General features: G+C 42.2%; 1 protein-coding gene across 2 annotated transcripts in view; it reads left to right on the top strand.

The window, feature by feature from the left end:
• Positions 1-25,224, top strand: part of FLT4 (fms related receptor tyrosine kinase 4) — a 338,737-nt gene that overhangs the window by 211,578 nt on the left and 101,935 nt on the right. For both annotated transcript variants that reach the window (XM_073649775.1, XM_073649774.1), the window contains exons 3-9: positions 2,824-3,092; positions 6,248-6,357; positions 10,036-10,198; positions 10,287-10,426; positions 14,761-14,932; positions 17,689-17,806; positions 18,101-18,270. In XM_073649775.1, the coding sequence (XP_073505876.1) occupies positions 2,824-3,092; positions 6,248-6,357; positions 10,036-10,198; positions 10,287-10,426; positions 14,761-14,932; positions 17,689-17,806; positions 18,101-18,270 (1,142 nt within the window). The remainder of the gene's footprint in view (positions 1-2,823; positions 3,093-6,247; positions 6,358-10,035; positions 10,199-10,286; positions 10,427-14,760; positions 14,933-17,688; positions 17,807-18,100; positions 18,271-25,224) is intronic.

The raw sequence follows: 25,224 nt of genomic DNA, 5'->3' as shown, positions 1-25,224 counted from the left end.
TGTAGATCATATGATATGGGCAATATCTTTTTGCGTCACTTGAACTGTGGACTTCTCTACTATGGGGAATCCCTACTATAAAATCTGTAATATTTCCAGGGCCATTTTTTTCTATTATTATATCCACATGCATTTTACAATTGTAAATGGTCCCATCCTTATCAGACTATATGTGTCCTTCCAGAAGGTACCCATTAGGCACTGATGACTATGCAGGCATAGTAGCAGAACAGGGACTGGTTTCACATAATTCCACTTTCATTAATATTATTCTGAACATGTTCACACTTCTTAATGTTTATTCAGTTTAATATAATAAATGTTGAGCAATTCCCAAATCATCTTTAGCGCTGTCAACTTTTTGAATCATTTTGATGGACTTTTTTTACTTTACGGGGGTGCAGTCGAATGCTCCGAAGTGAACTTTTTAAAAGCTGGCAAATTATCTTCAGTTCAAATACATTCACCCTCCATTCCACAAAGTCTGTCAGTCACTAAGGGTGTTATTCACAAAATCTCTAAGATCCACACGGAACCTGTTCCAACACATTGTTTGTTATTGGAAGGGGGAGCCGTAGTTGGAACCTAGGGACATTATTATATTCATTTGTAATCGAGGGAGGGGGATGGAGATATTGTTTTTCACCCCACTAAGAAGCTTAAGTGGAAGGAAGCCAGGCTTCTCATCTCTCCCTTACAAGCCCTTATTCATACCCTTATTCCAATTTGATGCTTCTCCTGCTTCTATAATGAAGTCCAGCTGTGCCATACAATACCATAACTGCAGACCACCCGCAAAAAAATGCATTAAGTTAACCCCCCTTGCTTTAAAAGCTCCGTGGTGCAGGTGCCTCATAGAGATAATGATTGCCCATCAAGCAGGGAGATCAGGATCCCATCCTGTACATGAAGTGTTTTTTTTTTAAGTAAGATCTGAAGGATATGATTGATTCACGAATTTTGGAAGCACAATGTACTGACTCAGCACTGCTCTCTGCGTGAGCTCGGCTGAGTTTCCAAAAACTTTGCAGTATCCATTTTTATCATTGGCGTACAATGACTTGGGGACTGAGGACATCATTGGTGCTGCTCCTTTTTCCATAAGTATTTTCACAGTTTCTGCTTCCTGCAGTGTCCTTAAGAGTAGTTCCACCCTAAAGACACGTACATTTGGATGTCATAATCACACACGTCTGGATACAAAATCTACAGTAAATCCTTTTTCTGGTCCTGGCTTGGGTCCTGATTGGAGACGATAATACAATTAAGCAAAACAAAAAATTTTAACTTTTTTTTATGGCAGGAAGGAGCAGTTACAACCATTTCTGGTGCCATAAAATGACACTGGGTCACTAATTTAGCTCCAATTAAGAAATTATAGAATTAGAAAAGCTGGCAGTATACTTCAAATTGCTGTTGGCCGAATCCTTGTTGTAATCCTTTCACCTCATAAACATGCATGCAACAGCTCAGCTGAACTTGCATGTTTACATCAACTGTGAGAGAGGGATAAAGGAAACAGATTAGGAGAATCTGTCAATAGGATCAACTAAGTCACCTATATGGCCATTTAGGTCATAGGAAGCTGAATAAAATAATACATTGATATCTGCGATCCGATGTCTTCTTTCCGAGGAATCCACGTTTTTCTTAATATGTAAATGAGCTGTTAAGATCTATGGGCCGGACATAGATCTCCCTGAGGATCTGCTTTTAGAGCTTATTATTAATGAATGGGTGAAACATGTAGAATATGAGTTATAGAGACAAGAGGGACGATACAAATGCAATAGGTTCTCAACCGATAAACCAATGAGGTAATAAAGAACGCCGTGACTGCTCACCTTGTGAGGTTGTGTGAAACACAACAAAGGTTTGCGCTGTGGAGGGTAATAATACCAGCTATTGCAACACCAACTGGTTGGAAATCCAACGTAGTAATCAAATAGATGGAAAAAGCCTATTGTGGGCCTGCTGATGAAGAAGGGTGTTAAAGAGAGATTAAAACCGCGTAGATGATCTGATACCACATATGGAAATTTTATTGTGAATACAGAACTAGCACCACAGCTTTTACCAACTTTTTCCCTCCGCTTGATGTAGATCAGGAGAGCAGACTGTCAGTCATTACATGTCTCAAACTGGTAACACCCCTTTCCTTTAAAATAAGCCCTTGAGTCAGATTCTCAGGGAGATCTATGTCCGACCTATAGATCTTAACAGCTCATTTACATATGAAAAAATGTGGATTACTCTGGAATAAAATTTGGGATCACAGGTATCAAGGTATCATTTTAATCAACTTTCTATGACCCGCGTGTCCATATAGATGGCTTTGGAGGGTTGATCCCCAGATTGCCTTTAACAGCAGCCAGGGTAGATTGTGTATTTTAAAACCCAACATATCCAATCCTTCTTTCCACCGACATCTGCCTTCAAGGTGGTCAAGAGCACCATCACAAACACTTGAGTCTTATCTAGCCTAAAATCCGAAATTGGTGATTCTCAGACTATCATACTAGATAACGTTCATTGACCTTGATTAGAACACCAAATAACCCACAACCATATAGGTTGTCAACCCCCATTTATCAATACTGCTGTCTTCTAGTTTTATACAAGAGAAAACATGATTTTACCCAAAAATTCTACATTTTTAATTTGTCTTATTTTTTTTCTATAAACCCATGACAAGAGCAAATGGAACAATTACCAAGACATTTAAGACTCTTACATTTAATAGCATCTAACACCTACCTTAATATCTAAAACTGAGGTAGTTCTACATGTCTAAATCCATTTTTCACTTGTCCTGTTTTTTAGGGGGCAGTGGCCTCTGCAGTGGACTTGGCCTGGAGGCATCGTGGAATCCAGCCAGAATGACAAGGACTCAGAAATGATTGTGATTGCTAATGGCACTCGTAGTGTTACAGTGGAGGACTGTGAAGGAACGCCAAGCAAACCATACTGCAAAATCTTCAGAATAATAGGTTCTCGGGCTACTGACTCTGGAACCTACTGTTGCCACTACCGATATATTAACACCAAGGTCAAGGGTACTACTGCTGTCAGCACCCATGTCTTTGTGAGAGGTAAGATAATACATGGATAGTACTTATACGCTTGATATTGACAATGACTCCTTCTAGTGTTCTTTTAATTTTGAGGTGTTGTCAGGGAGCAAAAAAAAGTAATAAAAAGAAAATGTCATTAGAAATAAATGTCTAAATACTGTTAAGTAGTAAGTCAGACTTGTTTTGTGTTGGATGATAATCACTATGATACAATAAAATGGCTGTCATCTTACATCTGACAGAAACCTGCGCTAGAATATTAATAGGACAGGAGTCTGTAAGCATGCGCAGTAGGAAGCTCCACTGCTGAGATAGCATACTGTCAAGCTATCTCCAGGTCATAACAGCAGCAATTCAGGATTCAGAAACGAAGGGCAGCGGTGTGAGCAGCTTCTTCTTAAGTTTGCATACTTGGTATCTCCACTATTAGATTACATAGACAGGGTGGATTGACAGCAGTGTGCGCAGCCTCTTCTTACCTCTGCACCTGTGGTATCTCCAGAATAAGGTCAGACACAGGGTGGACAGCAGTGTGAGCAGCCTCTTCTTACCTCAGCACTCCTGGTATCTCCAGTATTAGACCAGATAAACAGGGTGGACAGCAGTGTGAGCAGCCTCTTCTTATCTCAGCACTCCTGGTATCTCCAGTATTAGACCAGATAAACAGGGTGGACAGCAGTGTGAGCAGCCTCTTCTTACCTCAGCACTCCTGGTATCTCCAGTATTAGACCAGATAAACAGAGTGGACAGCAGTGTGAGCAGCCTCTTCTTACCTCAGCACTCCTGGTATCTCCAGTAATAGATCAGATAAACAGGGTGGACAGCAGTATGAGCAGCCTCTTTTGCTTTAGCACGCCTTGTATCTCCAGTATTAGATCAGATAGACAGTGTGGACAGCAGTGTGAGCAGCCTCTTCTTTACTCAGCACCTGTGGTATCTCCAGAATTAGGTCAGAAATAGGGTGAATAGTAGTGTGAGCAGCCTCTTCTTACCTCAGCACCACTGGTATCTCCATTATTAGATCAAATAGACTAGGTGGACAGCAGTGTGAGCAGCCTCTTCTTACCTCAGTACCCCTGGTATCTCCAGTATTAGATCAGATAGACAGTGTGGACAGCAGTGTAAGAAGCCTCTTCTTGTCTCAGCACCCCTGGTATCTCCAGTATTAGAATAAATAGACAGGGTAGACAGCAATGTGAGCAGTTTTTTCTTATGTCTGCATACCTGGTGTCTCTAGTATAAGATCATATAGACAGGGTGGGAAGCTGTGTGAGCAGCCTCTTCTTACTTCGGCACTCCTGGTATCTCCAGTATTAGATCAGAAAGACTGGGTGGACAGCAATGTGAGCAGCCTCTTCTTACCTGAGCAGCCCTGAGAAGTAGATCAGAATAACCACTGGAAGCATGACTTCCTTGACATGAAGTGGGGGCAATTTCTAACTGCACATCCTTACGTGCACCTGCGCTATCAACAGATTTCTGGCAGTGTTACAAGACGGTGGCCATTTTGCTGACCTACAGTGATTACCTCTGTAGACAAAAACAAGTATGATTTGTTAATTAAAGGTATTCAGGAATTTATTTATAGCGATATTTTCTTTCTTTATTTTTTTCTATCAACACACATATGTATGATACATCAGTTCTAACTGGTATACTGAGAATATTTTTACTCTGTCTAAAAAAATTAGTCAGTTGATTTTAAATTGCCCAATATCTCAACCAGCAAGGATGGTCAAAATTAGACTGAAAAACCTGATAAGATATGTCATGTCTTTACGATAAGTGGAGGTCCAACCGATGGAACTCCTGCAGATCCTAAGAACAAAGTGCAACTTTATTGCCGGGCGGCTCGGGTCTGTCTCCTTAAAAAAGACCGCATACTCATTAAACTAATATCAGCCGACAGTCTAATATTTATGGTGTCACCTAATTCTAACATAAGGATCCGGCATATCCGAAATCTGCAGATCCTTTTGTTTTCCTATAGATAAGCCACCACCAAAGATGTCTGACAGTGGCTCTGTTGTAGAGAACACAGGAGCCATGTATAGGAGAGTCGGGTGAGATAGCTGACAGCTTAAAGGTGTTATCCAGAACTATATCTTTTTTTTACTATGAGCAAGCCAGGAAGTTGCTTACCACCTGTCTGTTCTATGCGGCGCAATCTAAGGGCGGTCACTGACTGCTCCTGCCGGTGGTTCAGCTGCTCCACGTCAACAGAGCAGTTCTTTCTCTTCCGTTCTGCTCTGTAGATGGGGTGTGACTGCCAGCGTCATGCTGATTGACAGCCGGCTTTCTGTAGTTAGGCAGCTGGGAGCTGGCTGTCAGTCAGCATGACATCGGCAGTCATGCCTTCTCAAAAGAGCGTAAGAGAAGCCGTTACTCTGTCGACATGACATCAGCGGAAGTCACAGAATCTACGTCAGGAGCGGTCTGTGACTGCTCTGTGCTGGCAGAGGTCGGCGTAGGGCAGAACAGGCAGGTAGTTAGCAACTACCTGCCTTTTAGTTCTTAGGCCCATAGTAAAAAAAATAATATAGTCCTGGATAACTCCTTTAAGTCTTCCCTTCACGGCGGGTGGCGAGGGAATCAATCTGCAGGAAAATACAGTGAAGGCAATTCAGTGACCCCTTTTTTCTCAGGATTTGTGGGGGTTTCACTGGTTGGACCTCTCTACTGATCATTAAATGATGACATATCCTAACAATATGCCATTGATTTACAAGGGTGGAACACCCCTATTAAGTAAATGTCCACATCAAAAATGTGTAGTTTTTAGATCTGCAATTCTCTATGATGAATTTCTTTATATGGAAAATACTGCATACTGTTTTCTTATTGAATTCAATGTATGCATTGTATGCAGTAAGCTACTTAACTCCCTTTATTTTTTAATTTATACCCATAAATGAGAATTGGACATTGGCATCAGACCACTATGAAAATGTATTAAGAAGTAAAAAAAAATGTTCAGAATCGTATATTCATATTAATCTAGCACAATCTACTCAAGCGTCAAAAAAATATAACTTTGGAGAAAGTTCAATAATACTACAATGGATTGTGAATGATAAGGAGGAAAAAAACAATAAGATTATTCATCCTTTCTTCCTATAACATGATTAAATATATATAGCATCTGTCTTTGATTCTCTGCCTTGTATTATCAGACTGGGAGCAACCATTCATCAACCCTTTTGGGACCATAGTAATATATAAGGAAACAACCAGAGTGCCGTGCCAAGTATCTATTCCAGACCTCAATGTTACCCTGCAAACGGTAAGAACCAGGGGATTCTTCTGTATGTTCAGGACATGAATAGTGCAGGATACAGCGAAATAATATATCAGAATAAATTTTGCTGCTTGACTGAATTAACAGATGAAATTATATTTTGGTCTTTTTTGGCCATTATAAGGCTGCATATTAAATGTTGAATAAGCTGACCAGGCAAAGCTAACAGGTTGTGTTTTGACTTGTTCAATGCTTTAGAGGGCGGAGCATGGAACAAGAATGCCCCTCCCTCCATTTGATCATAAGGACTAGGGGGCGTCAATGTTGCCTAGAGAGATCATTTATGGAGGTTGGCCACTACTTCTTTATTGATGGTCTACGATAGGTCATCAATATCTGATTGGTGGGGGTGTGATACCCGGCACCCCCGCCATTCAGCTGTTACCAGCGCAGAAGCTCTCAGATGCTGTCGGAACACAGCAGTTCCAACAAAACTATAATGTCCTCGGCCTTAGGAAGTGGATCCTTAGTACCTGTCACGGATTTGTCAGGTGTAATAGACAGTCACTCTTGATCTGGCCGTAGAAGGTCACTGCGCTTGGCATTGCAGACACCTTCTTAATCCTTCTTCCTTTAAGACCCAGGGGTGACCTCCTTCCTGCTGCTGATTGACACACCTTTACATGGGAGTTAAAAATCCTCAGTTTGCTTCAGGCAATCACCGGTGATGTTTGTGCATGCTTGGAGCACTAGCTGTTGGCTGGCTTCTTCTCTAGTGCCCTTGGAGGACAGTTGGCGTTACTTCTATGGTGTCTGCTCAAGCTAAGTTAATCCCCTTTGTTTGTCTACCTTTTTGTCTTTAGTTTGTAGTGGGGCCTGACCAGTGCTCACCCCCCCCCCCCCGCTCCCTATCTAGGGTCAAGCTCTACTGATATACAGGGTTTAGGGTCCTGCTTGGCAATTGGTGTGGAACCAATATAGGGATGGTAGGGTAGGCAGGGTGTTATTAGATCTGCCTTGGGGTCTCCTCTTCCCCTTTTTCTAGTGTTTGGACTTCCTCCCCCTCTTCCCTTCGTGTTGCACTTAGTCTTTCCCACACCTTGCGTGACAGTACCCGGTTACTGTCACTATAGAAATGACACAACTGCTGTGTTCCAGCAGCATCTCAGAGTTTATGGCCGAAGCAGGTAACAGATGATCAGTGGGGGAGTCAAGTGTCACATCTCCACCGATCAGATATTGATGGCCAATCCTAAGGATAGGCCATACTTAAAAAAAAGTGGCTAACCCCTTTAAGTTTTTGCTAAGCTAGGTTTTCATATTCATTTGATAGTTTTGGTCAAACAGCTATTCTTCATGACTTCCCACCTTCCCATACACATGCACATTCAACTCAGTCGTCAGTGCCTAATCTCCCATGAAAATAAGAGAATAGGACATATGGAAATCTAATATGCCTAACCCCTTTTTCCCCAACTTCTGTCATCTGGGGAAAGTCGGGACATGTTACCTACTATGTTAGAAAGACTTCTCGCTTGACCAAAATTGGCACCTGCCGCCTACATTTTCCTGATGTGTATGGCCACAGTTAAGTAAGCGTGTAGAATACAAAAAAGAACTTTACCTTAATTCTAAATATATCCATCTCTAGCCACTATACACTACCAATTTTTTGCTTGGCCAAGCGTGCCATCTGAATGGAGAAGTAAGCTGTTGCCAGATACCTCTGGTAGCACCTCATTCCCCATGAAAACAAAGGGATCGAGCAAGTTGAAATCAAACTAGTGACCCTTCTCTCTATTTGACATTGGGGGAGAATCAGGACTCCCACATACCATAAACCTAAAATAACTTTCCTATTGTGTGTGGACATGTTAAGAGAATACAACAATTTGCAGATTTATTTACTGAGAGTGATAAGCTGGTTGACAGCTCCTGCGGCCTGATAATGAATGTCAATAGTTGTAGTGTAGTGGGCAGGGCGGCAGCCACTTGACTCGGCAGACAAGACCAGATGGAATAGAGATGAATGAGGGAGACCAAAATCCATAAATAAACTTTTGTTTGCTGAACAACTTGAAGAGTATATACATCAGATAGCAGGCATAACACTTAAAGAATGCTTCTTCTGTCCAATCCAGAGGCAGGAACTTAGCGGTTACACTCGGCAGTGCATTACTTCAATTACATGTTACATCAGTCCAGAAAACCATTATGGGAACTTCCATATTCCCCTGTGAGGACCGCAGGGGTCGAGATGTGCCATTACAGCCCCTCACAGCTAAGCTCAATTTCCAATTAGCTTGTGAGGAGCTCACTGGCTGAGGTGCACCCGTAGGACTCCTCGCTACTACTCTCAAAGTCCATTTGATGTGGGCCATGCGCTCTTTGCCATGGCAATGTATCTTCAGTTTTCTGTAGGAGAACTTGTGTCCATGCATGGCCATCTTCTCCTCTATGACCCTCAGGTCTGGCTACACTCTACCTTCTTATCTAATATATATAATCATTTGCTTTAGACCTGCAAGGAATCCTTCTGCTACTTGATCCTTGTTGTTTCCTTCGAACACAAATACCCATTTCAATGCAGATTTTCACATTAGGACCATAGGTCCTTCCTCTTCTCAAAAGTCTTTCCTATCTACCTGACACCAGGAAACTGCATTCCTATGCAGCTAACCCATTGTTGCAGAACACAAACCAGATAAAGCTACATTTAAAACAGCACAATGCATTATATAACCATAAAATCTTCAAAGAGATGTGGGTAGCTTCTCCACTCCTTTACATTAGGATGCACCAATACACATTTGTCAACTGGTCATACCAAAATCCTTTTGTTCTTTAGCCCTTTGCTCTCAAGAAAGTCAAAAGAGTGAAGGCCCCCACCCATATTAGACTAATGTCGGCCAAAGCCTCTGATATCAAATGTGTATAACTACTTTGTGTGGGGTCCCCCGATTCTCCCTCACTATGTCCAATTTCAGACTGCCTATATAGTACCTTTGTTCTCTGGAAAATAAGCTGCCAGCACCTCTCACATAGAGAGCACAGGAATGCTCAACAGAGGAAACGCTCCTGTGCATAGGATTGTTTGGCGAGATAGCTGCCGACCGAACGATTGCCCGAACCATTGTTCATATGTTTTCAACAAGGAGAAAGAAAGCCATTGCCAGATTCCTCTGGCAACAGCTTATCTCCCCTGAAGACAAAAAAATTGTCCTTTGAAATGCCAATAGCCCAATACATGTCTCCCCAACAGCATCTTTTTGGGGGAGAGTTGGGAGGCCTCCATAGACTCTTGAGGATAGGTCATCAATGTCTGATCAGCTGATCAGCTGTTCCCGGTTTCAAAGCTGCCCGGAACTGCTCAATTATGCAGCTGCACAGCTCCGTCGACAGAATAGTGGCTGCAGCCGGGTACTGCACATCCCCCCTATTGATCTGAATAAGGGGCGGATGTGCAGTACCCAGCCGCGGCCACTATACAGTTGACGGAGCTGTGATGTGCAGCTCTGTAAATGAGCAGTTTCGACCGCTGCCGACACCTGGAACAGATGATTGAGGGGGGCGCCGGCTGCTGCACCCACACCAGTCAGATATTGATGACCTATCCTAAGTATAAGCCATCAGTGTAAAAGTAGTAGACAATCTCTTTAATCCTATTGAGTCTTTTTGATCGAGTCTATTATTTTTTTTACATTTCTACATTTATTCCTTTAGCAAAGCTCAATGATTGTTCCAGATGGGATTAGTGTCACATGGGACAATAAAGAAGGCATGATCATCCCTGCAGAAAAGATAAAGGAATCCCTCTTCGTCCAGTGTGCGGCCATTATAGACGGCAAGACCTTTGTGTCAAATTATTTCCTTATTCACTTTACGGGTAGGAAATAATGTAATTTGTCCAATGTGTATGTTGGTTGTTTCTGCTCTATTTATCCACCTTACTCCATGACTTCTCTTAATTCCAGGATACCATTTCTATGACATGTACCTTTCTCCTAAAGACACAGTCGAGCTGCTAGAAGGGGATCAACTAGTTTTAAATTGCACTGTGACTGTAGAGTTTAATACTGCAGTCACCTTTCAATGGGATTACCCTGGCAAAAAGGTGATGATCTTTATATTTTATTCATTTTTTTACCAATTTTTAACATGATAATATTGCAGGTACTGAACATGTGCCATCCAACTTTTATTAATAATATTGCAAAATAAAACCACTAAACAATGTACCTTTTTATATAGCATGCATCAAAATATTACAAGGTTATTTAAGTTACTTTTGGTTATGTCATTTTTTTTTAATACTAAGTGTAAGGTTAAAGGGACCCTGTTACATTGCACTTACAGTCCGATCTGTGGATAGCACGGTATAGAGGAGGAGAAGCTGAGCGGAATGATATATAGGTTTGTTGGAAAAGATTCAGTAAAACTTGTATTTTATTCATTGCTATCCCTGGTGTTTGCACATGAGTCCAGTGGGCGGTGCTATTAGTGACTGACAGCTATCTCTCCAAGCACAATCACACATGGAAGACTGTCAGTCACTGCTTCACTCCAGTGGGCCATTTCAGAGCCCTGTTCTTCAATTCGGTCGGCTTCCCAGAGGTCTGACCCCACACCTTTGTATAGCTGATAACTTTAAATTATACAAATAACCGTATAAGATCCAAATTTCTGTGCTAATTAATTTCCTAAAATACATTTACAAAGACACCAGCTCCATTTTTCATCCTACATCTCCTCTAATACACTTTCAGTATGAATTCCCATCCATTTGACTTCAATCCCTGGGGGATAAATTGACCTTTCATGTGACCTATGCATGTTTTGGTTATTTAGTATTAAAGCATTCAATCTGTCAGAAGATTTTTGCTATATCATCTAAGAGAAGCATAATATAGGGCAAAAGACCCTGATTCCATCGATATGTCACTTACTGGGCTGCTTGATGTCATTTTTATAGAATCCCTGTTTCATCTGCTGTAGATGTAGCAGTGCTCAGAATGCTGAGCTGTGTATAACCCCGCCCACACTCTTGATTGGCTTCCTGTGTACATTGTATATTGTCTGCAAGCTGCCAATCAGTGGTGGGGGGGCGGGGTTACACAGATTAGCTGGACTGCCGTGCATGTGAGACCTAGTCAAGTAGTGATAATCTCCTGCTGATAAAACACTGTTTGTATTGAAACTTCAACACACAACCTAGTAAATGACACATCCCTGAAATCAGGGTCTCTTGCCCTCTATTATACAGCTGTCAGATTAAATAGCAAATACCTGCTGACAGATTCCTTTAATGGTGCATGTTTCTAGATCACTGTCTGGCACAGCAATTTGGTTTCTTCTATGCATGCGCAAAATCACAGGTTAATATCATGCATATGACGCGCCCCTGGGCCTACTTGGTGTAGCGTTGCGCACGCGGGGACTACCCGGAGCCGGGCCTGTTGGGGGTAGTAGTCTCGTGGCGGTGACCCGGTCCGTGCCCAGGGAGTCAAACTGTGTGGCTGAGTATTAGCAGTAGATGTTGGACGACTACGCCACCCGTTGAATGTAGCTATGGAGCTGCCGCTGCAGGGCAGACCGCTGAGGCCGGTGGTACGATTGTGCAGCGTAGATGGTATAACCCCCAACGGGAGGGGTATGGCCTCAGGGCAGCCGACGTGGATGATGGGGGTAGCAGGAACCACTCAGAGACGATGCGGTGTAGTTCAGGGTCTTTACTGGTGATAAAGATAGACCCTCCCGGAGTACTGGCTAGCGATCGGGGCCTGGTCAGTCTTTGAGCAGATGGGATTTCCCAGGCGGAGTTGTAGGCCTCCCCAACTAATTGTACTCTTCTGGCTACCTTGCTAGAGGCGGGTAAAAGTAGCCCACGTCCCTGAGTGTACCGTGTGGTGCTCACCCGTATGGCCGGTGACTCGGGGCCTTCTAGTGGCTTCCGCTCCACGACGGCGGTGCTGGTCCCACGCGTGTGACCGTGCCTTCGGGTTTCTTGGCCAGAGGACCTGAAATCCCCTGCCGGTCGGTTTCTGCTGCTGGGTAAGGATTAGTCCCCACAGCCTCGGACTCCGGGTCCGGTGGTAACTCTTCAATCAGGGCGAGCTCTACAGCTGCCAGCCCCTGATTCCTTTTAGCACGACTTCCCCAGAGCTCCTGATCTCTCTTTCCTATAGCTGCTTCTCCTCTTCTCTCTCTACTCTTTTTCTCTCTAACCCTGCCTCAGCCCCAGTTTTATATAGGGGAAGTTCTTCACCTGCCAGGACTGGGCAGGAGGTGTGGCATGCATAGGATTCCTGACCAAGAGACCTCCCACCTGCTCTCAGACATAATATTGCTATTACTGTGGAAACCAGACCCCTGGGGTGCCACACATACATAAAATCAAAATATATTTAAAAAAAATTACTAGTCTTGATTAACAATATCCAACTATTTTGAGTGTACAGTTCCTATGCAAACCTATGTTTTTCATGTGTAGTGTGATCCAACAGCTACAGTACAGACTAAAAGTTTGGACACACCTTCTCATTTAAAGATTTTTCTGTATTTTCTTGACTATGGAAATTGTACATTCACACTAAAGGCATCAAAACTATGAATTAACACATGTGGAATTATATACTTAACAAAAAAGTGTGAAACAACTGAAAATATGTCTTATATTCTAGGTTCTTCAAAGTAGCCACCTTTTGCTTTGATGACTGCTTTGAACACTCTTGGCATTCTATTGATGAGCTTCAAGAGGTAGTCACCGGAAATGGTCTTCCAACAATCTTGAAGGAGTTCCCAGGGATGCTTAGCACTTGTTGGCCCTTTTGCCTTCACTCTGCGGTCCAGCTCACCCTAAACCATCTCGATTGGGTTCAGGTCTGGTGACTGTGGAGGTCAGGTCATCTGGCGTAGCACCCCAACACTCTCCTTCTTGGTCAAATAGCCCTTACACATGTGTTTGGGGTCATTGTCCTGTTGAAAAATAAATGATGGTCCAACTAAACGCAAACCGGATGGAATAGCATGCCGCTGCAAGATGCTGTGGTAGCCATGCTGGCTCAGTATGCCTTCAATTTTGAATAAATCCCCAACAGTGTCACCAGCAAAGCACCCGCACACCATCACACCTCCTCCTCCATGCTTCACGGTGGAAACCAGGCATGTAGAGTCCATCCGTTCACCTTTTCTGCGTCGCACAAAGACACGGTGGTTGGAACCAAAGATCTCAAATTTGGACTCATCAGACCAAAGCACAGATTTCCACTGGTCTAATGTCCATTCCTTGGGTTCTTTAGCCCAAACAAGTCTCTTCTGCTTGTTGCCTGTCCTTAGCAGTGGTCTCCTAGCAGCTATTTTACCATGAAGGCCTGCTGCACAAAGTCTCCTCTTAACAGTTGTTGTAGAGATGTGTCTGCTGCTAGAACTCTGTGTGGCATTGACCTGGTCTCTAATCTGAGCTGCTGTTAACCTGCGATTTCTGAGGCTGGTGACTCGGATAAACTTATCCTCAGAAGCAGAGGTGACTCTTGGTCTTGCTTTCCTGGGGCAGTCCTCATGTGAGCCAGTTTCTTTGTAGCAATTGATGGTTTTTGCAACTGCACTTGGGGACACTTTCAAAGTTTTCCCAATTTTTCGCACTGACTGACCTTTATTTCTTAAAGTAATGATGGCCACTCGTTTTTCTTTATTTAGCTGCTTTTTTCTTGCCATAATACAAATTTTAGCAGCCTATTCAGTAGGACTATCAGCTGTGTATCCACCTGACTTCTGCACAACACAACTGATGGTCCCAGCCCCATTTATAAGGCAAGAAATCCCACTTATTAAACCTGACAGGGCACACCTGTGAAGGGAAAACCATTTCCGGTGACTACCTCTTGAAGCTCAACAAGAGAATGCCAAGAGTGTGCAAAGGAGTCATCAAAGCAAAAGGTGGCTACTTTGAAGAACCTAGAATATAAGACATATTTTCAGTTGTTTCACACTTTTTTGTTAAGTATATAATTCCACATGTGTTAATTCATAGTTTTGATGCCTTCAGTGTGAATGTACAATTTTCATCGTCATGAAAATACAGAAAAATCTTTAAATGAGAAGGTGTGTCCAAACCTTTGGTCTGTACTGTATGTGTCACCCCACCGCCTTTGCCCCTAATACAGGAGGTAAAAGAGGAGGCAGATAGATGCGAATAACGCATCTATAGAATTTGCCTGTTACCATGGAGACACAAATCGCTGCACAAGAGCTGTATGCACAAAACGAAACAGGTTTTGCATTTCAAAATTATATTTTTAATGGACTATTTTCAAAAGTTTTTTTATTTTTTTTTTAGATAAATGACATTTAAATAATATACAGTATTATATATTCCAATTATAGAATAATGTGTGTATACAATAAAATGAAATAAACAGAAAAGTACATTAACCCTTTATCTCTTTACAGAATAACCGCTATATAACAGAGCACTCGGATCGTCTGCCCCAGCAAGGCCACACGGAAATGTTTAGTATTCTTACTGTGCCCACTATAAACCAAACGGACCTGGGGCAGTACGTGTGCCATGCCGCGAGTGAGACCTGGCAATACAAGCAGAGCACCGAGGTCATTGTGCACGGTACAGAATGAATGGGAAATGGTGCGGGTTACCTTGTGCTATTATGGCTGAACAGTCAGAACAAAGTACCTATAGAGTTAGGGGAGGGGGCACACAAGACCCATGACATTTCTCACAGGCAGCTTTCTTACTACATACCCGCCAGGAGTCACCCGGGTTATTTAGTACATAGTACAATTTATCTACTGTACATGAAAATGTGAAAAAGCAGGACTTCACCTGTAATAAGTCATTGCCTGAAGTTACAGGGACAAACCCTGAGCTACACTACTGTGAGATTCTCCTGAAAATCCGTGTGGACATTAATAACTGTCTGGATCGAGGTCCACATTCTCACTGCCTTCAACAGCCGCAATAATTGTGCATACTGTATATGCGACATTGATGTAAATGAGGATTTAGCTTCAAACTGGCAATACTGTCACCTGACCGGTTCACATTCCAGTCAGCAAATAACAGACTACATACAGTGCCATTATATGGACTATCACAGAATACATACTGAGATCATATGGACTATCACAGAATACATACTGCCATCATATGGAATATCACAGAATACATACAACCATCATATGGACTATCACAGAATAACAGAATACATACTGCCATCATATGGACTATCACAGAGTACATACTGCCATCATATGGACTATCACAGAATACATACTGAGATCACAGAGTACATACTGCCATCATATGGACTATCACAGAGTACATGCTGCCATCATATGGAATATCACAGAGTACATACTGCCATCATATGGACTATCACAGAGTACATGCTGCCATCATATGGACTATCACAGAGTACATACTGCCATCATATGGACAATCACAGAGTACATGCTGCCATCATATGGAATATCACAGAGTACATACTGCCATCATATGGACTATCACAGAGTACATGCTGCCATCATATGGACTATCACAGAGTACATACTGCCATCATATGGACAATCACAGAGTACATGCTGCCATCATATGGACTATCACAGAGTACATGCTGCCATCATATGGACTATCACAGATTACATGCTGCCATTATATGGACTATCACAGAGTACATGCTGCCATCATATGGACTATCACAGAGTACATACTGCCATCATATGGACTATCACAGAATACATACTGAGATCACAGAGAACATGCTGCCATCATATGCACTATCACAGAGTACATGCTGCCATCATATGGACTATCACAGAGTACATACTGCCATCATATGGACTATCACCGAGTACATATTGCCATCATATGGATTATCACAGAATACATACTGAGATCACAGAGTACATGCTGCCATCATATGGACTATCACAGAGTACATACTGCCATCATATGGACTAACACAGAGTACATACTGCCATCATATGGATTATTACAGAGTACATATTGCCATCATATGGACTATCACAGAGTACATACTGCCATCATATGGACTATCACAGAGTACATACTGCCATCATATGGATTATCACAGAGTACATATTGCCATCATATGGACTATCACAGAATACATACTGAGATCACAGAGTACATACTGCCATCATATGGACTATCACAGAGTACATGCTGCCATCATATGGACTATCACAGAGTACATGCTGCCATCATATGAACTATCACAGAGTACATGCTGCCATCATATGGACTATCACAGAGTGCATGCTGCCATCATATGGACTATCACAGAGTACATGCTGCCATCATATGAACTATCACAGAGTACATACTACCATCATATGGACTATCACAGAGTACATGTTGCCATCATATGGACTATCACAGAGTACATACTTCCATCACAGAGTACATACTGCCATCATATGGACTATCACAGAATGCATACTATTATCACAGAGTACATACTGCTATCATAGGATACACACCACTATCACCTAGTCAATATTACCATTATAGAGAACATGCTGCCATCCCAGAGTTCATACTGCTATCATAAGGTACAAACCATGAACACATAGTACATACTGGCAGTACAGCGTACACATTGCTATCCCAGAGTACAAACTTGTGCCGATCATATATACAAATACAAATTGAACTACATAAACCATTTTTCCTTTTCATAAACCATAAACCAACTGTCTTCATTTTCCTTGCAACCCATCCACCTGGATACATCCAAAAATCCATTTGTAGGGAGAACTGATAAATGTTATATTTCTGATTGCATGCAGCCACCACTAGAGGGAGCTCATGTGGCTTCATATGTGTGCATTGCTCCACCTAGAGGAGGTATTTACTATGACAGTGTCACAGCAAAGGAGAAGCAGTTCTTCTGTGCAGTTCAGTTCAGTGCAGGGAGCCCTTCCACCAATATTACCACTCACATGCCCACCGCTATGGTAGTTAGTATAATTTCAATATGATCAATTATTGCTGTCATCTGTGATGACCATACACAAAAGAAAGAGGTTATTGCAATATTGCAATAATATTATCATACATTACACAAATAATAGTGCCATATAAAACTAAAATTACATTGTAGAACACACGTATTTCACCCCTTAAAGGGACATACATAAGTGAAACATACGATGAATTAAAAATATCACTTTATTACTGTCAATTTAGCAAAAACCTTACGGTCGGTGACATCCAGGGAACATGATTTGTTTTATAATTTGCATTCTATCAATTTACAATTTGAAGATAGTCTTGCACTAAAATAATCTTTTCTTTCCATTTCTTGCTGGTTTTTCAACTTTTGTCTTCTTCCATAGAAAAGCCTTTTATTTCTGTGGAGACCCCGGAGAACACTGTCATTGAGGCCACCGCTGGAGACAAGTTGGCGAAACTGATCGTGAAAGTTTCCGCTTACCCATCACCTACTTTTCAGTGGTATGAGCACAACTGGTATACTTGTTCCATGGCATGCGTCTACATCTGTGAATCATCTGCTGTAATTTACAAGGATTTTCTTAAACTTTTAGAGTGGCATTCTATCCCCATAGACAAATAAAAGAGATAGAAAAAATGGCTTATTGAAGTCACCACTAGGGGGAGCTGGAGAGCTTACTGTATTCTATTGACTCCAATGTATTCGGCTCCTAAGCTCCCTCTAATGGTGGCAAGAGACAGAAACAAGAGGCAGGTAACATTGTAGCATTTCACCTATTTTTTTTACATTGCCAGGTTTAAAGATGGGAGGCCAGTGAGCAGCAGCAATGGCAAGCATCGACAGTCATTACACTCTTTGCAGATCAGAGACGTAGTAGAGCAGGATGCTGGGAGATACACGCTGATATTGAAAAACCAGCAGTCTGGACTGCAGCAGCGGGTCAGTGTCCGACTGGTGGTGAATGGTAAGCATGACATAGGGCAATGACCAGACCTGATGTAAAGCTCTTTCTAGTGAGACAAATATGACATTAAGTGGATAGAAAACCTATATGCCTACATTATAACTATATACAGTATGCTTTATATAAGATCTCAACACAACACATTTTGCTGAATTATTTTAATGGTGATGATAGCATGGATCTGAGCAAAAACTTTTCTTTGAAGGGAACATGTAGTTGTTCTAGATCAGAGAATAATAAAAAATATACCTGTCTTGTAGTAATCCATAGTGTTACAGCTGCAAAATTAAAGAAGTCCTCCACTACTTTATCATTAATGACCTATCCTTAGGATAGGTCATCAATGTCTGATCGGTCGGGATCCAACACCCCACCGATCAGCTGTTCTCAGGGTCGGCAGCGGCGGCCGCCGTCCGGAACTACTCAATTTTGGAGCAGCTCCGTCTTCTGGTAGTGGCCGCGGCAGGGTACTGCACATCCATCTCCTATGAATAGGAGGCAGACTGCAGTACCCAGCCGCGGCCACTACCAGAAGATGGCGCAGCTCCACAATTGAGCAGTTGCGGCCGCCGCCGAGAACAACTGATCGGTGGGGGTGACAACCTCTTTAAGCTTTACAGTAACATGCAAAAGAGCCTAGAAATTGGGTGCCTGTCGATGTGCTCTGAGTACAATGACATGCCCCCAATAAACTTCCAGACTAATTTGCATGTGGCTCCAAAGCTTGATTTCTCAGTACTGCCACTGGCTACAAAAGGGTACTTTGTAGCAGCCGCTGCAGGGGGACATTACACAAGTCTCTGGTCCCGTAGGGAATGGGATCAGTATTCTTCTCTATGGCCACGGCCCACTATCAGCATTTGGTCTGTATTCGGTCAGTATTTTTTCTCAGGAGTGGGAGCCAAAACCAGGAGTGGGTGATAAATGCAGAATTGGTGACTTGTTTCTATTCTACCTTTTCTCTGATTGTTCCTCACCTGGTTCTGGCTCCCACTCCTGAGAAAATATACTGACGGAATACTGACCAAATACTGATAGTGGGGCTGTGGCCTAAAAGCAATAATGGCCTCAGTAATATAGCAAGTGATAACAAATCTTTTTTCTTATGGATTCCCAAGAAATTACCATCTAAAAAAATGTGTGATTTCTTGAATATTGGAGTCACAAACAAATATAATATGGGTGCGCAGAATTCTGTGGGTTTCATATCAGATCCATACAACATGGATCTATAATATTGCCAGGTGCATGTGTAACGTGGCGAAGGGCAGTTGCCATAGGAGAGGTACATGTCTTCTACTCCCCGACACACTACAGGAAAATGGAGGTCCTGGCTGGGTGTGTGGACTTTATCTGTGGCGCGCTACACCTTTGTAGGCCACATGATGCCAGTAATCTAGGCAGGCCAGGACCAGATGTTGTAGAGTTCAATGAAGTAGACCTCTACTCAAAAATAAACTGTCTTTTACTAAACAATAACTTATGGAGAAGGATGTACAGTAGATAGCAGTACAAAACTTTGTGGACGTTTCTCTTAGAACATATGACATCTTCATACACATTTCCGATCCTTTCTGAGGCTGCTCTTCTCTCTGTCCGTTAGCCTCTTTCTCTAGCTTCACCACCATCCAGCACAGCACTTCGGGAGCTTCCCTAGTCCCCAACAACAGCACCACTAACTGGTAAGCGGGAGTCCTATTTCTCAACCTACGGTTCCGCGTCCTTTTCCCTTATGGGACATACTTGGAATTACCACGCGGTGCACTCTCTCTCTTTGTCACACTTTCCTTCTCAGCGCTGCTCCGTCACTTGACTGTCAGATAAATCCCTACCGTCCCGCTAGGCTTCCTGCCCCAGACCTCGTATCCCAAGAATCATTCACTGCATCTAACACTTTTCCTTGTCTCCAGTCCGGATGACGCTGTCCGTTGCCTCGGTCTCCGCTCACTTCAGGGACACCCACTTCATGCGGCTCTGCTGAATTATTAACCCTGTAGGCTTCCTAGTCCTGGGCAGAACACAACCTATCACTATTTATACGGATTATTAATCATTGAAACATCATAACACATTGCAACAATATACATGTCTTCAAGAGGGAACGTGGTCCAAAAAAATGCAACAACAACTGAATTAATGTCATGAAATCTGCAGCCATTTATCATTGATTGACGTTATGTTCCCATGATGGCTTGTGTCTACCACTGAAAATTCTTAATTAACTTTTCAGATTTCTGTATAGTATGGCCTCCATATAATTCATTCCATAACTGGTGAATTCAATTTTAATTGGGAAGGTTCCTAAATGACTATGATCCCTCAAGGTCTGATCTCTACTGCATTCCTCGCGGACGTGATTGTGCACAGATGTTAAGTCCATTGACCATAGCTGGATAATCTCAGAAGTTGAACTTGATTTCTAGGGGGCTTTTTGCAGTCCCTTAGTGCATAAACCCTAGAATCAGAGGGTCAAAACAAGTCTCCATAGATCTGTTCTTTTAAAGGGCGTATGAACTGTAACTAAACTGTATTTGGTATATGGTAATTTGGATCTGCAGAACATTGCTTGGGAGTTGGGAATTTGGTCCAAGAGTTATGGAATGAGTGCAGTAGTGGAAATGAGTATCATGCCCTTCTGTCCGCCACCATAACAGTGAGCCTGTTTTGATCGTTGCTCTAGGGTGGTCTTTTTCTCTTCTAGCTACAGCGCTGTAAATATCTCATAAAATAAAAACTTGGCACATACATCAATGGAAAAAAATACTAATATTACATGCAACGTACCGAGATGACGTCTACAGTACACACATAAGATACACACAGAAATTGCACTGACAGCATTAGAACATTATATCTAAATGAGGAACATGTGAAAACCCTTATGATAAAGGACACGTCTGCTCTAATCATTCATCCCAGCATGTGGTTCCCATCAGCACATGTCACTGTCATGCATGTGTTTCTGATCATGTTTTTCCGGGTCACTTAAGATTGGACATTGTAACATTTACGATAATTGGAAGTCATGTCATAATGGTCGTGTTTCTGTAATTGTCAGCTCTTGATAATGACCGCGTGTCTGTAAATGTCTTGTAATGCTGTAAGTTTACAATAAAAAAAATCCTTCAGGATATTTCTATAAATCAGAATATTCTTGTATGTGTCATATATAGAAGATAATTGAGATACCATATTTTTAGTGCATGCGGATGATTGACAGGGAAATAGTTTCAGAGGGAAACATCTAAGCCAGTATTCAGTATGTCAGGCGCTTGTTAACAAGTGTCATAGACAATGGTGGAAAAGTTTCATGGACCTCTGAATATAAAGACTTACATATCATGTATACAGCCCCTACCGCTACTCTGGAGCCCACCGAGGAGAAGGCATCAGCTCAAGATGTTTTCATTGCCCCATCCCAGAGAACGATGTCAGCCTGTAGAGCAATTCCACTCTTCAAGGTGACCCAGCATGAAGATCACGTGATACTCGTCACCCACAAGGGATCGGAACGAAGAAAAAAAAGAAATGATGCGTAACACTGTACCAACATCGAGAGTGAACCCTTTTTTATACAATGCTATAAAACATATCCCTTTTGTACATATATTGGATGGAAGTTTCTTAAAAAATTTAGAACAGAAAAGCAACTGCTTTTGGAGGTTTGCACTGGCCCATTTGTGTATCAGAGGATCCTCCTGCAGATCCAGACAGGTCCCAAAGGTCAGCAGAAGACAACCCTATCTGGAGCTAACTTTGGAGCTACTGACAGTTCTTGTGTGATAAAACAATAACAATTAATAATTTACTGATTATACTCAACTCATAAATATGAACACTGAATTTTTCTTTGTATAGTTTTCTAGTACTTATATACCATACCTGGGCAAACTCCAGCAGGCAGGCCACATCTGGCCCTTTTGATGCTCCTATCCAGCCCAAGGACCAGGACAGCAAAAGGGCTGGAAGCAGTGTTTGGGGGACTGTGAGTGTCATCATTTTGGGGGCTGTGAGGGATCATACTGTGTTAGGGGCGCTGTGGAGGCCATCATACTGTGTCGGGGGACTTTGGGGGGGGTCATCATTCTGTGTTTAAGGACTGTAGTGGATCAAACTGTATGGGGGACCATAAGACCATAATACTGTGTGTAGGGAGCTGTGTTGGGGCTATGGGAGAATCATACTGTGAGAATCATCATTCTGTATATAGGGAGGTGTAGGGGATCATATTACGTGGGTGTCATACTGTGTGTGGGATCAAAATTTTGGGGTCTGTGGGGGTCATCATACTGTGTTGGGGGGCGTAGGGGCATCATACTGTTTTGGGGGAGCTGTTAATCATAGAACAAGGGCTGAATAACAGGAGGATTGACTGCCTTTTATAAACTATAAAAATCAGTAAATTATATGGTTTTGATCTGCTCAATAATAAGCAATAAAATGAATATAAAATAACATGTTAATGTTAATATTGAACAGAATTAATTTCAACATATTGGTTCAGCACTCCGTAGCTGTCCCAATCTTTCATGTAGACCCTCGGGAAAATTAATTGCTCACCCCTGTTCTATACCATGCATAATGGTTATAATATATTCTGTGAATAGTTGGGGTCTAGTGGAATGAGATGAATTGCACTGATCTATTATGGAGTCCATCAGGGCTGCTGTCTTCAGCTAGTAAGGTCAAGGACATGTCAGGGCCCACTGATGCTCTTTGCTCTTAATTTATGTTCTGTATAGTTTCTCTTATGCGTAACACTTCTCGAGGAGGGGTCCTACCAGCACTCCCATCTCATAGTGCTAAAGGATACCTCCATTTATTTATTATTAAACCATTTTTATCAGTAAGTGAATGCCAGAACTTAAAGGGTTTTCCCATTAACAAAACTTGATTTTAATCAATAGATCTTGGAATAATAATAACTTCCATAATTTAAGAAAAAATGTTCCTGTGCTGAGATAATCTTATAAATGTGCCCCTGCTGTGTACTGTGTAATGGCTGTGTCTGACCGTACAGGAACATTTTATTTAAAAACATCCAGTTGTGGAAATTATTTTTATCCCAAGATCTATTGATCAAAATGAACTTTAAAGTTAACTTTTTTCGTGTGAAAACCCCTTTAAATCCAAGACCAGCTGTAAGGGGGGCAGAAACACTAACAGTGAGCCACAGACCACAATGTTTTCTAAAAGATGATTTTCTCTACCTTGAAACCTCAATACTATTCTACTTTACAGATATAATTTGCCAGTAGAGAGATATACTGTGTATATCTCTATATATCAGCACGTTATAAGTGTTAGAACTCTCCTGTTAGGCTTTTTTTAGTTTGCTGGTTACATGACCATTTTTGCCTATTTAATCCGGCTCCGCCCTCCTGGCCTTGCTGGACTTCATTGAGCTAGCTTGGTGCTCTGTTGCCGTTCTCTGTTAGTTTTGCTAGGTCTTCTGACCTCTATGCTTTTTGTTGTGTGTTTGTCTTTGACTGCTACTATTTCTGCTAGGAGGTGTCCAACTTATCCCAGTCCCTAGTTCTTGTAGGGATCCCTCCCTCACATCTATAGGTCTTCGTACAGACTAGCCGAGGACTTTAGCGGGTCTGATCGCAGGATCAGGTTCCCCGTTACATCGTAGGGATCTAGTTTAGTTCTATTGTAGGGACAGATCTCCTGTCTTTCCTTAGTCCCTGTAGCAGATCATAACAGTAAGTCCAGCCTTAAAAGGAAAAAAAAATTTTCTCTAAGGAAAGACCTCCAGTTTTCCATCATGGTCTCGGTTCAAGATTTGGCTCAACGCTTGCAGGGACTCTCTCTGGAGGTGGCCAAGCTCCAACAACACGTGAGTAGCTGTTCTGGAGCACATTTTGTGGAACCAAAGGTACGTCTGCCTGATTTATTTTTTGGCGAACAACAAGATTTTTTTTCTTTTAAAAATGCTTGTTTATTGTATTTTTGTTTGAGACCCGGATCCTCTGGTGATGAATCACAGCGCATAGGGTTCATAATCTCACTTTTGCGCAAAGATCCTCAGGGATGGGCCTTCTCTCTCTATCCTAGTGATCCGTGCTTTAGATCAGTGGATAGTTTTTTTTCTGCTTTGGGTTTGTTGTACGATGATCCTGATCGTGTCTCATCTGCTGAGTCTGAATTGAGACGTTTGAGGCAGGGATCAGGTAATGTGGAAAAATATTGTTCTCACTTCCGTCGGTGGTCTGCCCAGGTGGGGTGGAACGATTCAGCTTTGAAAAGCTTGTTTCTTGCAGGGCTAGGTGAAAGGGTTAAGGATTTACTGATTGCTTATCCCACACCTGGAAACTTGCAGGAGGCAATGCAATTAGCTATACGGGTGGACAGGAGACTGCGTGCAAGGGTTAATGAGAGCAAATCCTCTGCTATGTCAGCTCCGAGTCCTGAGAGGGTCTGTGCTGACAATGGAGAGCCGATGGAGATTGGGGCGATGGCACCCTGCTCTCAGGAAAAAGACCGCAGGCTTTCTGAAGGCTTGTGCTTCTATTGCGGAAATTCTGGTCATTTTATTAAGAACTGTGTGCTTCGTATGAAGAAAGAAAAAGAAATGGTCAGTCATGCACGTATTGCCTGTTTAAATTCTAAGGGAGTATTCCTATCTGCTACTACCACTGCTCAGGATGAATTAATTGAATTTCGGGTATTTGTGGATTGTGGTTCTACTCTGAATGTGATTGATGGGGGATTCTTGGAAAAACTTAGATTAGAACCTAAAACTTTGTCATCCCCTATTGCTGTGGTTTCTGTTGATGGCTCTCCCTTGAAGAGTGTTACTCATAAGGTCTGTGAATTTCCCCTCACTATTAATGGTATTCATCAAGAGAATTTGGATTTGGTGGTATTGGATAATTTGCCTTCTCCAGTAATATTGGGGTTACCCTGGTTAAAATTGCACAATCCTGTACTGGATTGGTCTACCAATGA

Source organism: Phyllobates terribilis, unplaced genomic scaffold, assembly GCF_046119375.1.
Source record: "Phyllobates terribilis strain yellow unplaced genomic scaffold, ASM4611937v1 Scaffold_10__3_contigs__length_209671492, whole genome shotgun sequence".
NCBI classification, from domain to species: Eukaryota; Metazoa; Chordata; class Amphibia; order Anura; family Dendrobatidae; genus Phyllobates; species Phyllobates terribilis.
Note: the sequence above shows the minus strand (reverse complement) of the source record. Positions and strands in the feature narration are given on the sequence as shown.